We start from the raw sequence: 16,945 nt of genomic DNA, 5'->3' as shown, positions 1-16,945 counted from the left end.
CCCTAATAAAAGAAAAAAAATTATTCAGTCGACAGACGTCTCTTAGCTTGGAGTAGGAGACTACTTGAATTCATAAAAACAATAACAAAATATTGAGTGGACTCAAGATTTTTTTTGTTGGGCTACTAAGATGACGCAGAAGTAAAACAAACGTGAATGTACCAATTCATATTCATAATTATCAATAGAGGTAGATCTGCTACTTGTTTAAATTTAATATATATTACTTTGAATTTATATTATATATATATATATGGTAATACTCCAGTGAGAACAGTCTTAAAATAAGAACGGTGAGAACACTTAAAAAAAACTTCATTTTGATGCATTAAAAGTCCATAAAACTAACATAGTGCTTAACTAATTATCATTATTTAAGTGTATAACAACACATTGGTCTGTCAAAATCAAGATGTAACATTCGAGAAATTTGACTTTTTTTTTTACCCGTTAGTTTTGTGTACATTTGATTAATAATGATCATTTACTCTATATATGATCGAGTTTGGCTATGATTTAATTGTGTTCAAGGTGAATATGCATTTTATATATATATAATGATCATTTTTAGTCAAGTTGTGTTTACATAATATTCAAGGTGTTTTATGAGATCGAATGGTCGTTAATGTAACGGTCGATTGCTAACTTGTGGTGTAACTAGATTGATTAAGTAAATGAACTATCCATGGGCCAACCCATATCCTAGACTCATACCCATGACCCAACCAAAGTCTTACACCTCTCTCCCTCTCATTCATTCATTTTCCTTATCTCTCTCTCTCTATTAAATCCAAGAGCATTTAACTCTCTTGCACTCTCCTCCTTCTCTCTAAAATTAATACATCAAATTAAATGTTTCAAACAAGTTTTTGTTAGGGTTATTCATCTATATCATCATCTTATCAACATATCAAAATTTGGGTTTATAAGTGCAAGAAATCATCCAATTCGGGTCATTTTTGGGTTTGACACTTTGGTGGAAGATTTGGTAAGTTAAAACTATCTCATATTCACCATTACATGTTCATAATCATCTTTCTAATCATATTCAAGTGTTTCCGGGTCACGAATTGAGCCAAAAGTCGACTTAGGGTTCTTGTTGCTAAATGGGTCAAAAACAAATTTTTCTTGTTAATTTGATAATGGGTCGAAATGATGAAGTGGGTTATGCCCAACCATGTCTAAAAATACTTGTGTATACCTTAAGTGAGTCTTTTTCCCTTCAAAAATTGGTTTAGGTCGACTTAGGGTTTTGGTGTTCTTGGTGAAGTCTTGGCCGAAAATCAACATCTAATTGATGTTATGGAATGAAATTGTGGGTTGGGAATTGTTTACCCACGTCCATTTATGTGTGTTTGAGCTTCACAAAGTCGAATTTGAGGTTAAGTGTTAGTTTTGGGGGTTCATGGGTCGGTTTTGAAGGTCTTGGGGTAGTGTTTGGCTCATTTGGGGGCTGCTGGTCGACCAGGTGCAGACCTGGGCTTGCTGGGCAGTAATTCCAGGCTGCAGCGCAGTGGCTGGGCAGGATCCTTGACTGCGGCGCAGTGAAGAAACACTGCTGCGCAGTGAAGAAACACTGCTGCGCAGTCGGTTACTGCGGCGCAGTTGGTGCCTTTATTTATTGAAACATTTCCTAGCTCGACTTTAGTTATCCTAGGATCGTCCCGACCTTTCCGAAATGTCCTCTTATGACCTTATTGGTGCTCTACACAAGACAAACCATTCGTTCAAAGTCGTGAGTCAGTTTTGGAACCAAAATTGAGATTTTTAACTCAAACTATATACATATATATACATATATCTTTTGATCCGTAAGTCCGTTTTGGACGTATGACCTATCGTTGAAATCGTGGGAGAGTCTACTATCTCATGGTATAATCCTTTTGAAGTAAATCCATTTCCATTTCTAAAAATGTCTTGTCAAAGTGTCTTGTTCTTACTCGGAAAAGTTGTTTAAGCGTTTGTGGGTTTGTGACTCGGTTTAAACTTACTAAATCAACTTGTTTAGGGTTATAGAGTTGACTTTGATGATATTATGATATACATTCATAGGTTGTGGACTCGTAGCGGTTGGTGAGCGTTAATAACCCTTTGTTAACTCGTTATTGTTGCTTGGAAACCAAGGTGAGTTCATAGCCCCTTTCTTTACATGATTTTGGGGTGAAAAGTGTACATCGTGTTCATAGTTTAGTTTGATCGTTATATGTTCCTTTATGTATGTCATCAAGGTTGTGTGGTTGTTTGGCTAGTTTATCAAGGTTATATGCTCGTTTGAATCATGAATCAAGGTTATATGATTGTTTGGCTAGTGTATCAAGGTTATGTGTTCGTTTGAATTGTGAATCAAGGTTGTGTGATTGTATATGTTTGTATCAAGGTTATGGGGTTCATTAAATGATCCAATCAAGGTTTCAAGGCTTGGTGATCGTTTAACGATCCCAATTATGAGATCATTTAATGACCCAATCAAGGTTTCAAGGTTGTGTGATCGTTTATCGATCCAAATCAAGGTTTCAAGGTTTTATGATCATTTAATGATATAATTATGTTCATATCAAGGTTAAACGATTATTATCCCGACACTTGTTTCTTATAGTCAAAACCTACGAACTCACCAACCTTATGTTGACGCTTCTTAGTACGCTTTTCAGGTAATCAAGTGAATCAAAGACGTGATGGATGATTGAATTGCATTTGATATGATTGAGCTTGGACTTTGTGGATCCGTGATTCATTGCACCCGTTTATGGGTTATGCCTAGGATCGTTAGCCATCATTTGGACTATCTCTTTTGTAAACTATTGATGGTGTTGTGCTCCTTGTGCATTATTTGATCCGTAACTTGTAATTGTACTTGAATTATGAATGGATTACTCAATCCTTGAATGCATTTAGCACCTCTACTTAATTTCCATGTCACGCTGAGCTTTTCTACTAATGCCTCAAGTTTCCGCCTTGTTGGGGTGTTACACAAGAAAATCATGTTTTTTGTTTTGTGCATCCATCTTGGATGCATATTCTTCAAAATAATGCATCCACAAAAAAAAAAAAAAATTTGATTTTGACGGATCAATATGTTGTTAAACACTTAAATAATGATAATTAGTTAAACACTATCTTAGTTTTATGGACTTTTAATGCATCAAAATGAAGTTTTTTTTAAGTGTTCTCACCGTTCTTATTTTAAGACTGTTCTCACTGGAGTGTTACCATATATATATATATATATATATATATGTATTATTGAATTTATAATACAATATTACATATTTATTAATATTTGTTACAGTCGTTGAATGAAACAAATTTTTTTCTTTGAGTATATCTCGACAAGTAGTTGGATTTAGGTGATCCTCATTCCTAAAAAGAAAATACATGTTTTGTTCATGAGTATATTATTAGGTTTATACATATGTACATTTGAATTGACCGCTAACAATAGCTAAACCTTTTTATGATCATTTTTAGCTCGACAAATAGTTTGATTTAAATAAGTATTATTTGAAGTATAAATTAATTGATGATAAAGAAAACAATTTGTCGGTTTCATTTTTTTATTATATATTACGTGGGTTAAAAAACTTTCGTTCACCGGTATATCTTTCGGTGTGATTCACCATGTAATAAATATGGTATTCAAACATTATTTTTTGAATATTATTACTCTCCAGGTTTAGTTTTTCAATATGTTCGACTGATTCATTCTTCAAAAGTATTATTTTTTATATTATATGTATATGTATATAGTCATTAATTGTTATTATATCTAATATCAAACGAAGGTTTTTAAATTATGAGTTATACACTTATTTATTATTATGTCAACATAAAACTTATTATAATATACTCATTGATCTTAAACATAAGATTTTCAATCGACAATATTGTTTTTTTTAGGTATAATGAATTTATATATTTTCAAATAAAATTTTGATTTTTATTTGAAATTTGAGTTTCCCAATATTTCTGATTTTCGATTAAATTTCTTTCATTAAAGTTCAAAGACAGGCATACGATTGATCGAATCTGTTCTATGTTACTAATCTATCGATCTAAACAACTTTTACATTCACAACTTATGTTTTTAATGCATAGCTATGGAAGTTTTAAAATGGGATCAAATTATATTTATTAAATCAAATTATATTTATTAAATCAAATTATAATTATTATCGACACAATTTGCTATTTGCTTTGCTAATCAACTTTTACCGTCGAGAACTTTATTTTCTCAATGTTTTTTAAATTTTGAGAATATGAATTATTTATTTGAACATAATCTTGCTAAGATTATTGTTTATGTTTAAAGAACTTATAGTTATTTAAGTAATAATATTTATTGAACCAATTCATGATTTCATAACATAAAGGTCAAAATTCTTTGTTTATTATTTACTAAAGTGAATCATAACGTGCTACCGTTATGCATAAGAAACTTAAAGGTTTCCTCACTAATTGTTCTTTGGTTATTCACTTAGATGAATCATAACTACGGTTATGCATAAAAAACTTAAAAGTTTCATCTTTATGGATTGAATTAAAAAATAACATGATCAAAGTTATGTTAAAAGTACATGTAGTTCTTTGCTGCTCTTTGAATTTATTTAAAGCATAAAAATTGTAGCTCGTATAAAAGTAAATAACAACGGTTATTTACAATGACAATTGAATTCAACATGAGGCTAATAAACTAAGGTTTATTATGCAATATTAAAGTTCAAAGACAGGCATATGATTTCTTACTATAAATTATTGTGCAACAATATACAACTTCTGATTTTGTTGGATCAAAGTTTGGTTTGATTATCAATATCCATGTGATTATGTCAAAAAATTGACATAAAATACTATGATGAATTGGCATATAAAAACTTCAAGTTTTGAAATACTTCCAATTTCTTGAAAAAAAGGATCACCAAATTGGTGTGATATATTCGCGAAGATCCATTATAAGAGCTCAATATGAGAGCATATCAAAATTTATGACAATGGTCATAAAAATTCTATGATGATCATAAACATGAGATTCTTCTAAAGGCTCGCTACAATTAGTTGCACATGAAGTTGAAATTTGTCAAATATAAGCGAGTACATATTGCGATCATATTGCGATCATGCAAGATCTCAATGCGATATTGCGATTCTCGAGAATCTCATTGCGATTTTCATGATCTTATTGCGATTCTTGCAGATTATTGCGATTTATATGGCTATTTTGTGATAAGCCGAAAAAACTTGGCTATTTTGGTACGATCGCAACAAAAATTGGCTATTGTCGCGATTTTCTCTTATTAATATTATTATTATTATATTATATATATACATATATATTAAAACAATAGTTAACCGAACGATTCTAAAAGCTCTACAACTCAAAACCTATCTTATAACATTGACACGTAGGATATAGCCTATGTGACATTTTTATAATTTTTTTGCCAATAATTTAATTATGAAAAAATAAATAAAATAAAACTAAAAATTCAAGATATTATTTAACACTAAAAACTCAAGATTCTATTTAATGTGAGATTTTTTTTTCTCAAGCAAATATTTTGTTTCCAGGTTCTAATTATATTTATATTGATTTAATATTAATCATATAATTAGGAATGCGATTTTACCTACCAAAATAACACATATTTCTTTCCCCTACTCAATTCATTGTAATTTTAATTTGGTTTTTAATTATTTTAAAGCTTTTCATCTTTTATGAAATACATTATTTGATGATGTAATTTTCATTAAAGTATTTTACTTGAATGAGTATGATAGATATTCTAATGGATTATATATCAATTTGTAAAAATAATACATTGCTATGGTTATACATTACATTACAATTTAATTTAAATTTATGTTATTAATATTGCGTGAAGTATAATATGTGTTATATTAGATAATAATAATTATATTTACTTATTAAGCGACTAATAGTTATATAATAACAATTATACTTTGGATTTATATATTTCAATATATATAAAAATATTTTCATTACCAATAAATATAGATTTATGTATATATGTTTAAGATACAAGTTAGAATTGTTAAAAGTTATTATTTATACTCATATAATATATAAACAACATGAACTATTTTAAACAATCGCATATCGTGTGGGTAAAAGACCTAGTATATATATATATATAGGGGGTAATCAAATAAGAACTGTTTTAAAATAAGAACGGTGAGAACACTTAAAAAACATCATTTTGATGCATTAAAAGTCCATAAAACTAACATAGTGCTTAACTAGTTATCATTATTTAAGTGTTTAACAACACATTGATCCGCCAAAATAGAAAAAATCACGTTTTTTGGTGGATCTATTATTTTGAAGAATATCCATCCAAGATGGATGCACAAAATAAAAAACATGATTTTCTTGAATTTGACATGCCAATGTGTTATACACTTAAATAATGATAATTAGTTAAGCACTAAGTTAGTTTTATGGACTTTTAATGCATCAAAATGATGTTTTTTAAGTGTTCTCACCGTTCTTATTTTAAGACTGTTCTCACTGGAGTGTTACCTTATATATATATATATATATATATAAGTTAAAATAATATAGTATTTTATATCACCGATGTCTTATGATATACATCAACTAGCTTGTAGTACTTTCTTCCGAAAAAATTGCAATGTTTTTAATTTTTGTCCAAATTTATAATCAATATTCAAGCTTATATTTACTATATAATTTTTCTTAAAGAAAAAAAGAAAAAGAAAATCTTTATATATTGCATCATTTTAATTTGTTGATAACATTCAAGCATCTACACTAGTCAGACTAGAGAACTAATGGTTTTTTCTTAAAGATATGAATCATTTGCTCATAACAAAAGATCTAGCTTACATTGTCTTAATAGGGTCCGCGTTAGAGAGTCTTCTCATCCTCAATACCTAGTAGGAGGAGAAACCCCCAATTAAACCGCCCGAAGGCATGACATTTAACTGGGATAAAACTCAGTCATCTCTGCAAGATTCAAACCTGCTTCACTGAAGAATTCATTTTGAAATATTTCAAATGTCCTTCTCATAACATGTATAGTTGATGCTTAACCATTGAGCTATAAATAATGGGAGGTACAAAGAACTAATGAAAATAGTGTCATAAATTTTACAAGCTTTGTTATCAACTTTTATATTTATCTTTTTAGAAAAAAATAGATTCATAATGAGCTGTGCATCGCTTGACCATGTCTAAAACAGCTAAAAGGAAATTTTTTGTCAACAAAAGTTAGTACGGGCATGTTCATGTCGACTCTCCTTAAACATTGAACGATATGTATAGACATGCATGATGAAAAAATGAATTGTTAGGTCATGTAATTCTCAAATATTACAACTTCAAACTAATTAAGAATACATGGCAAGTATAATTAAGTTGATAAACCTTAAGCCACTGATAGAATGATAATTTTAGACCTATCATGAGTCGAACTAACCATAGTTTCCATCATATGACATCAGATAGAAGCTTATAAGGTAACGATTGTTAAAGCCAAGAACATGAAAACTTCAATTGAGCTAATAATGAAGCTTACTATGAGTTGATTACCCATAGCTTGATGACCCAGAAAGCCAGAACCCGTTCCAATAGCTTACTATGAGTATATGGGTTCCCAATTCTCATTCCAACTCGCCATCAACTACATCCCGCTTGCGACCTTACAAAAGCTATAATTAAGTGACTACTTTTAACTTGAATTGCTTGCATTGAATCATTCAACAATAACATGTGAATAGTTATGGTAAGAGATTTATCATCCATGAAACCGAATATAAATACAAATAAATTATAAAAGCAGCAATCGAATAATATTCATCAAACACCAACTAATCACATAACCATAAAAACAAGAGTTTTTCAGATGCATATTAAAAGAAATTGTATATTATAAGAAAAGCATAGAATAATATCATTGTCTTAAAAAACCAGCAGCAACGTTCACATTGATCATAATCACCACTGAAGATTAGATACTCCAAAACCCACCACGAAGACGGAGCACAAGGTGAAGGGTGGACTCCTTCTGAATGTTGTAATCGGCAAGCGTCCTACCATCTTCCAGTTGTTTACCAGCAAATATCAACCTCTGCTGGTCCGGTGGGATCCCCTCCTTATCCTGAATCTTGGCCTTGACATTATCAATAGTATCAGACGATTCCACCTCCAAAGTGATGGTTTTCCCTGTCAAGGTTTTAACAAAGATCTGCATACCACCACGAAGACGAAGAACCAGATGGAGGGTAGACTCCTTCTGAATGTTATAATCAGCCAAAGTACGTCCGTCCTCAAGCTGCTTGCCAGCAAAAATCAACCTCTGCTGGTCTGGTGGGATTCCTTCCTTATCTTGGATCTTTGCCTTGACGTTGTCAATGGTATCCGAACTCTCAACCTCCAAAGTAATTGTTTTTCCTGTCAAGGTTTTCACAAATATCTGCATACCACCACGGAGACGGAGAACCAAATGCAGTGTGGACTCCTTCTGAATGTTGTAATCAGCAAGGGTACGTCCATCCTCAAGCTGCTTGCCAGCGAAAATCAATCTCTGCTGGTCTGGGGGGATACCTTCTTTGTCCTGGATCTTAGCCTTGACGTTATCGATTGTGTCAGAGCTCTCGACTTCCAAAGTGATGGTTTTTCCTGTGAGAGTCTTAACAAAGATCTGCATACCGCCCCTCAACCTGAGAACAAGATGGAGGGTTGATTCCTTTTGAATGTTGTAATCGGCCAAGGTACGACCGTCCTCGAGCTGCTTTCCAGCAAAGATCAACCTCTGCTGGTCTGGGGGGATCCCTTCTTTGTCTTGGATTTTCGCCTTAACATTATCGATAGTGTCAGAGCTCTCGACTTCGAGAGTGATGGTTTTACCAGTAAGAGTCTTAACAAAGATCTGCATATTTCTGTATTGACAAAAACTCATATTACCACAAGAAAAACTCAACAAGACCTTCTAACAAATTTACAATAATATGCTTCTGTTAGAATCCTAGCAAATTTCAATAGCAATTCTAATCATAAATCACAATTAGATCATTAATAAGAAAATTGATTAATAATAAAAACAAACACATTAGATAACAATCATATTATTGATCAAAATCCTAATTAAAACTAATCAAATTATTAACCAATCAAAATCTTTACCATTTACAATTAGATAACCCTAATTCGAGCAATTAAAATCTAAATACGATATTAAAAAGTTATTAATTTATCCAACTCATATACAATAAGATAACCCTATGTCGATCAATTAAAATCTAGATATAATAAAGATAATTATTAATTAATCAAAATCATAGACAATTAAAATAACCCTAATCCATAATCAGAAACATAGACAATAAGATAACCCTAATTCGATCAATTAAAATTTCGATATATATTCATTAATATAAGGATATTATAATTTAGATATAACAAAATAATAATAATAAATCTGAATAAATATAGAAGAAGATCGATAAAATAACAAAAGCGTACCTTGATTGAGTAAATGAAACTAGGGTTGCTTTTTTGAGAAAAGATTGATGTTCGAATGTGCGAATTATAGGTAATGAAATTGATTTTGGGGGATTTATTTATAGGGATAAGAGTCGGTTTACCTATCCAATGACAATGTGCCACGTCTATCGACACCCAACACGCCAAAGTTTAGACTAGTCTCAAAGTCAATGTCAAAGTAGGTTTCATTGTTGACCTTTCCTTCGTTGTCGGGTCGAACATTCTAGAGCAACTATTTTGTTTATCTAAAGCAATTTTATTTTAATCTTAATTTTGATCTTAATCTTAAATAATCTATAAACCCTTATAAAAGGTATTGGAATTAAGAAATTAAGCAATTTTTCATTATTCTTAAAATACCCCTACTTCTATAATTCCTTATAAAACATATTAGACTTTCTATTTTAAGAAATTCAGCAATCTTTTCAATATCCCATATTGCCCCTAATTCACACATTATCTCTAATTCTATATTTCTAAACACAAAATCTAACACACAATCACTTCTTTCTCTCCTTTCTATTTACACACACGCATATCGATTCCTCCTCCACTATTTTGTATTATTATCACTTCAAAATAATTTAATTTTATTCTCATTTTATGTTAATCTTATCTTAAAATATATTAAAACATAATTGAAATAATGACGTATTAGTCAATAACCTTGCTTAATTTCATTAAGTTGACTCTTGCTTAAAAAAGAATTGAACTAATGACTATCAGTCAACTACATCATTCGCTTTTATCAAATCGGATCTCTTTTATATTTGCTAGCGACAATCAGTCACCAATTAGACGACAACGTTGTTTGTGACACTCTTGCTTTAAAATTGCTGGTGACAATTTTGAGTTTTGTTCGTTTGAATGCATCAACAACTCAATAGTAGATAAGAAAAATTTGCATTCTTTATCATTAATCCAACTATACACATTAACATGATTAACCCCCCCCCCCCCCCCCCCCACCCACCACACCAAAAAAAAATAAAAAATCATAGGACATGTGATTGAAAATAAACCTTTGTATCATTAGCACGAAACAAGATCAAATATTATATTTGAACGTTAACTACGGGATGACAAGTACGTTTTTTTTTATTTCTTAAATATCTTCTATATAATTATAATATCAATAACTACATAAAAATAATTCCATAAAGACATGTAACAAAGGAACTATTATAACATGTGCCTTATGGTATGACTACAACATGCAATTACATTAGTACGTGTCAGCTAATAAAGACAGTGACGAACTTGTGATTATTCTACTACAACTCACAAAGTTCAACACCTTGAACATTAATTATTTATGGTGTTGAATCTTGGACACGCAAATTATTTTTGATTTAAATGTGTGTCTTTGTCCAAGTTTCTTTGATTTAAAAATGTGTATTTGTCCAAGTTTCGTGTTTGGCAAAACTAGCTGGTAGTTGATAATTGTAGGCAATGTTTGGCACAAGTTTTTTGAAAACTTTTTAGGAGTTTTAACTTTTTATTTTAAAATAAAAGCTCCTAAAATATTAAAAGCTTTGTTTGTATACAACTAACTTTATTTTTTTATTTGAAAGAAAAAGCTCCAAAATGAAACACTACTTGAAGTAGCGTTTCAGGAGCTTTAGCTTTTCGAAGGAGCTTATAATCTTTAAAACCACACAAATACCTCTTGAAATTGCAGCTACAGCTATCATACCAAGTATATTTAAAAAGTAAAAGCTACAGCTTATAGCTCTAACTAAAAGCTATAGCTACCTGCTACAACTACTTTTGCCAAACATACTCGTAAGCTAGTAGCTGATAGCTGTAGCTGTAAGCTGGTAGCCGAAACTTTTTGATATATTTAGATGTTTGGTAAAATAGTTGTAGCTTTTAATAAAATGTGTAAAATGACAAGTATAGACATTAACTAAAAAGTACGTAGTAGCAGACATTATATATATATATATTATACATAGTTGAATGATTTAGACTTTAACGAGTCGAATCGATTTAGACTGAAAACGAGGCGACTCGTTGTGTGACTCTTTTTTCTCCTGACTCTTACGAGTCGCGGCGTAAATTTGAAATGATTCACTACGAGTCACAGATTTATGATTGTTGTAGTTTGATAATATGGTTAAATATCATATATCATATTTATGGTTAGATTATTTTGTATGTTATATATGTATATTTGATTCTTTTAGTACGAATTTGGAAATAAATTGTAATTTTATGACTTAAAAGTATCGAAGATGTGATATTTTGGTAATGTAATAAGATAATCAAACTTTCGATCACCATTGACCTAGATGAAATTGTTGCTTTTAATTATTATATTGAATTTGAAAACTATTTTTTTCTTTCAACCAAAATTGACCACCACTGGCCGCCATACCCGACCACCACCACCATCAAACGCAAATCAACGGCCAACACCATGGCTGCCACCTCCGATAACCAAAAGTACTGCAAATCAGTTCAAACTAGCTACAACCAAACACCACCAGCAAGCCCCTCTCTCCCACCGGCCACCACATACAACCGGCCACATACACAGCCATTTATAAACTACAGGATCTAACTAACACCATGTATAAACCATCGGATCGATCAGAAAAGAGAGAAATATGAGATGGATTATGGATCTGAAATAAGAGAGCCAGGGAGAAAAAGATGAGTATGTAAAAAGTATAAATAGTGTAGATGGGTGGGTTTGTACTAGCTTCACTTTATACTTCAAATGATATTGGAGGAGGTAGGTAGTGTAATTTATGGTGTTGAATCTTGGACACGCAAATTATTTTTGATTTAAACGTGTTTCTTTGTCCAAGTTTCTTTGATTTAAGCGTGTGTCTTTGTCCCTTTTTAGGGTATGTTTGACAAAATTAGCTGATAGCTGTAATGTAACTGTAAGCTGATAGATGAAGCTTTTTGATATATTTAAATGTTTGGTAAAATAGATATAGCTTTTAATAAAATATGTAAAATGACAAGTATAGACATTAACTAAAAAGTACTTAGTAGTAAACATTATATATACATTATATACTATATTATGTATATTAGTATATTAGTATATATATATATATATTGTAACACCCCAATATTTTAAGATAATATAAACACTTTTCATAGTTTTGACATTAACTTAATTTCCTAGTATTTTGTTTTGAGAAAAGGGGTTAAATTAGTTGGAACTTTAGTGGCTAGCGGGTATTAAACCCACTAAAAATGACTATGGGACGTGGCCACCTGAGAAGAAAGCCAGCCACATAGAGTTTGTGACTCATGTTTTCCCACTTCAAGTTCCACTTCACTTCTAACTAACTCATCTCTCAAATTCTTCCAAATATCATGCAATTGAATCTTCAAATCATAAATTAAAGAATCTCAAACCTTGAACAATACATATATCGTCACCATTTATCTTAGAAATTGAAATTGAAGGTTTGATTGGAGGTGGTGGTGGTTGAAAAATTCTAGGAAGAAAAAGGGAAGAATTGTGATTTTGAGAACCCTAAATTGTTGTCTTTCACTCTTGAGGTATTTATCTCCTTAACCTTAGTTTTAATTGTTAAATTAAGAAATTAGGGTTCTTGATGATTGAAATCGGGGTTTTTGTTATTTTTGGATTTTTAGAAAAGAACCCTAATGGAATTAAAAAAGGGAGAAATTTGGGGTAAATGCAAATGAGCTTTATGATGAAACCCCAAAGTGATAATCCTTATGTTTTTAGGGTGTTTGGCTAGAATTGTGATATGAAAGTTTTTATGAAAATTGTGTTGAAATGTTTAGTTTAGCCAAACACCATAAGAAATGAGTTCATGGGGAATTAATTTAGTTGATTGTGAAAGAGTTGAGTTTATAGAACTCATAGATATATATTACATAATGTGTAGGTGATGAAGATTTTCTTGTTGAGCCTAGTAGCCATATAGTGCCAAATAGCAAAGTTAAGGTGAGTGTATCTGCATATGATCATGTTCTTGTTAATAGAGGTCATAGGTGGGTAAATTCCTATGACCCATATGTTTGTTGAATGAATAAGCTAGTAGGTGGGTAAATTCCTACTAGCAAAATTTTGATTGTTGAATGAATAAGCTAGTAGGTGGGTAAATTCATACTAGCAAGCCTTGAATTATGAATATGTGAGCTAGTAAGTGGGTAAATTCCTACTAGCCAAATTATATGTATAAGAACTAGTAGGTGGGTAAATTCCTACTAGTCATGTTGTATGTAAGAGCTAGTAGGTGGGTAAATTCCTACTAGCCAAAATATCCATGGCCATGTTGAAAATGATTTGTGATGATTTTTGTGTTTATGATTGATATGAATGAAATGGCTATCAAAAGATAGGCTATGAATGATGCTTGATGCACTAATGTTTTGGTAACTTGATTATGATCATATGTATATGCATTCACTAAGCATTGCTTACGTTTTAGTTGTTTAATCCTTTTATAGGAATTAGTAATAGCAAGGGAAAGGATTTGGCCAAGTGATGGATTTGAAGTGAAAGTTGTTATTGAAGGTATTTTGCCATCTTGTAAGGTTGGCAACTTGGATAGAGGCATAGTAGAGAATTCTTTGGTATATTATGGCTCTTGATACAAACCTTCTCTTGGATTGAACAAGTCTAATTTTGGTATAAAAAACTGTGGTTATGTCAAGATATTGGTCATTTGGTTTGTATGTGTCACAGCATTGTTAATTAGGTCGTTCATTAAGTTAAATGACCCGTAAAGTTGTAGAACTTTCTCTTGAATATTTGAAACCTTTTGTAATTTTAAGTAATGTGTTTATGATTTATTTGTATCAGGGAATGATAAGGAAAAGTTTGATTGTGAGTCGAAATGTTGAAAAACGTCAAAAATAGGGTTTTTGGTGTACAGCAGAGAGCACGGCCTCTGTGTCACAGAGCACGGCTCTTGCCCTGTGCAAAGGCCGTGCTCCACTGTCCTCGAACCTTTTTTTTTCCCGAGCCTTCGTTTGACCTTTTTGGGTCCTAAAACTTATATAGTAGTCTATTTACATCATTTTAAGAACACTACAAGTGTCTTTTCTTGAATTGCAACATTTTGATTTTTCGCGAAAAATGACCGTATTTTTCTAAGTATAAAGTCTAAAGTTTTGGTTTTCAATAATTTCGCTTTCATTTGGGTTGAGACGTTATATATATATATATATATATATAATTACGGCTATACTTGATTCTTACGTAAATTTATTAAAGAAAAAAAGAACTAAAAAATGATGCTTAGGTCTCTATATATTGGTAACACTTGGATTCCTACACGGCTACACTTGATTTATATATATGAGGGGTTTTTCACCTAACTTAGGTGCCTAACAGCCTCATATTCTCTTTCCCTTTTTTATATATAGAATAGAATATAAAATAAAATTCATAATATAAGACAAAAACTATAATGCTATGTAATGTTAAAAGTGTCTTATTAACTTCGTTGCGATTAGGACACCCTTAGTCATAGGATGGCTATTTATGTAATTTCCTTAGTTAAAAGCTTCAAGCTGGTTTTCAACGCTTGTTATATTAGCGTTTGAGATGGAAGCTTTTTATCCAATTTAGAATCTTAAAGCTTCTACAAACAAACTAAGTTTTCTTTTAAGTGGGAGTTTTTTCTTAAAAGCTTGAAACTCCTAGAAGCTCCTAAAAGCTGATCAACTTAATTAAGTTATATTAATTTGCCAAATCAAATCATACTTACATAACTATTATACATTATTAGCACGGCGACCACACAATACAACAAAAATGATGGCGATGTATGCATGGTGGATTGGTGGTGGTGACGTCATCAAATGGTGTTGATAATTGACATAAAGATGTTTATAATATAATAGACTAAATGGCTGGTGGTGATTTTATTCATTAAAGTTGGTTTGGTCAATTCTCGTGTCTTATTTTTTTAACTTTCAACGTTAAGCTATAGATTTTATATATTATTTGTTATTTATGTATATAAAAACATATATTACTAGTTATGTAATTTTTTTAATAGAAAATGATGTTGTTCCGGTTGATCGTCATTACAAAAGGATGATGCTGCTTGAAGAATTACTTTCAAAAATCAACGACAATTAACATATTGAATTGCTAGAAGAGCGTTTCGAGAAAAAATAAATTAACGGTAATCATCAACCATGAATACCTTAATTAAAATACAGTGTTGATTGTCTTTATTACAAATAATGTTTTGTAATTTATACCATTTTATGGTTTTGTCCATATTTTCTATATCATTAATTTATACCATACGTTTACAACTAGGGGCGGATCTACAGTGTAACTAGGTAGGTCCTACTTAAGTTTTGAAAAAAATCTAGAGAGTATGTGATAATTTTTTTGAGGAGTTACGTATAAATTTGGTTAGAACCTACCTTATAAGTTCGATGACAATGGACTAAGTTTTATGATGAGCCAATTAGTTTTCAATGTAACCATTCAAAGAGTTTTTGCAGTTAAAATGAAAATTTTATGTTTTAATGGAGGTTTTTCATGATATCTCCACGAAGAAGATAAAAGTAACTGCTCAGTGTCGTTTTCTGTGGGTTTTGAGCCCCAATACCTCAACGGTATATGGGGGAGGTTAAGATGTAGGCAGACCTTACCTCTACCTAAGTAGAGAGGCTGCTTTCAGTTTCTACCTAAATGGTAGAAAAGGCCCTCCAACCTTTGCATGGGATGAGGATCGAACCCATGACCTCTGTCTCCAGAGGCAAGGGTGTTTTACCACTGATCCAACCATGCTGCTTTTATCTCCACGAAGAAGATGAACTGACTTTTCTTTTAGTATATTTTCCTTTATGCCCCTTTATGTTGATTCAAAATTTCATATTAACCCTTCAACTTAACAGTAATTCTATTTGAACCCATTTTCAAGTATATATCTTTTTAATGGAAAATAATAACTTGACTAATGTTACATGGCTCTTGACTTTTTAAATTCATATATAATATGAGAAAAACAAATATACTGCTAGAAGCATATATCCTTCTCCATTCCTTCTCACAATCTTCCCCCCTATGAATCACATGTCTAAATACAAAATCATTCCCCCTCTCAAAATCATGCTAGAAGCAATATACTTGTTATCCCCATATAATATTTGAGTAATGTTTGTGGAGTAAGAGACAATCTCTTCATTATATACATATACAACGATTAAGCTTTTGCTATTAACAGAATATGTTTCATATTCCACATAACATACCATTATATTTTTCGTTCAACTACATCAAATAAAAATAGTAAGTAAGTGTTTAGTGCCGCCTTCTGCGGGTTTTGAGCCCTAATATCTTGACGGTGTATGGGGGAGGTTAAGATGTAGGCAGACCTTAACTCTATCTAAGTAGAGAGGCTGCTTCCAGTTTTTACCTAAATGGTAGAAAAGACCCTCCAATCTTTGCCTTTT

At 31.3% G+C, this 16,945-nt stretch overlaps 1 protein-coding gene across 1 annotated transcript; it reads right to left on the bottom strand.

Moving 5' to 3' along the window:
* Positions 1-7,833: 7,833 nt before the first annotated feature.
* Positions 7,834-9,532, bottom strand: LOC122582233 (polyubiquitin-like). Its single transcript, XM_043754599.1, has 2 exons — positions 9,503-9,532; positions 7,834-8,919 (listed from the first exon to the last, which is right to left on the bottom strand). The coding sequence occupies exon 2, from the start codon at positions 8,913-8,915 to the stop codon at positions 7,989-7,991; it is 927 nt and encodes a 308-aa protein (XP_043610534.1). The 5' UTR covers positions 8,916-8,919; positions 9,503-9,532; the 3' UTR covers positions 7,834-7,988.
* Positions 9,533-16,945: the final 7,413 nt, after the last annotated feature.

The sequence above is a fragment of the Erigeron canadensis genome, chromosome 9, assembly GCF_010389155.1.
Source record: "Erigeron canadensis isolate Cc75 chromosome 9, C_canadensis_v1, whole genome shotgun sequence".
Lineage (NCBI taxonomy): Eukaryota > Viridiplantae > Streptophyta > Magnoliopsida > Asterales > Asteraceae > Erigeron > Erigeron canadensis.
Note: the sequence above shows the minus strand (reverse complement) of the source record. Positions and strands in the feature narration are given on the sequence as shown.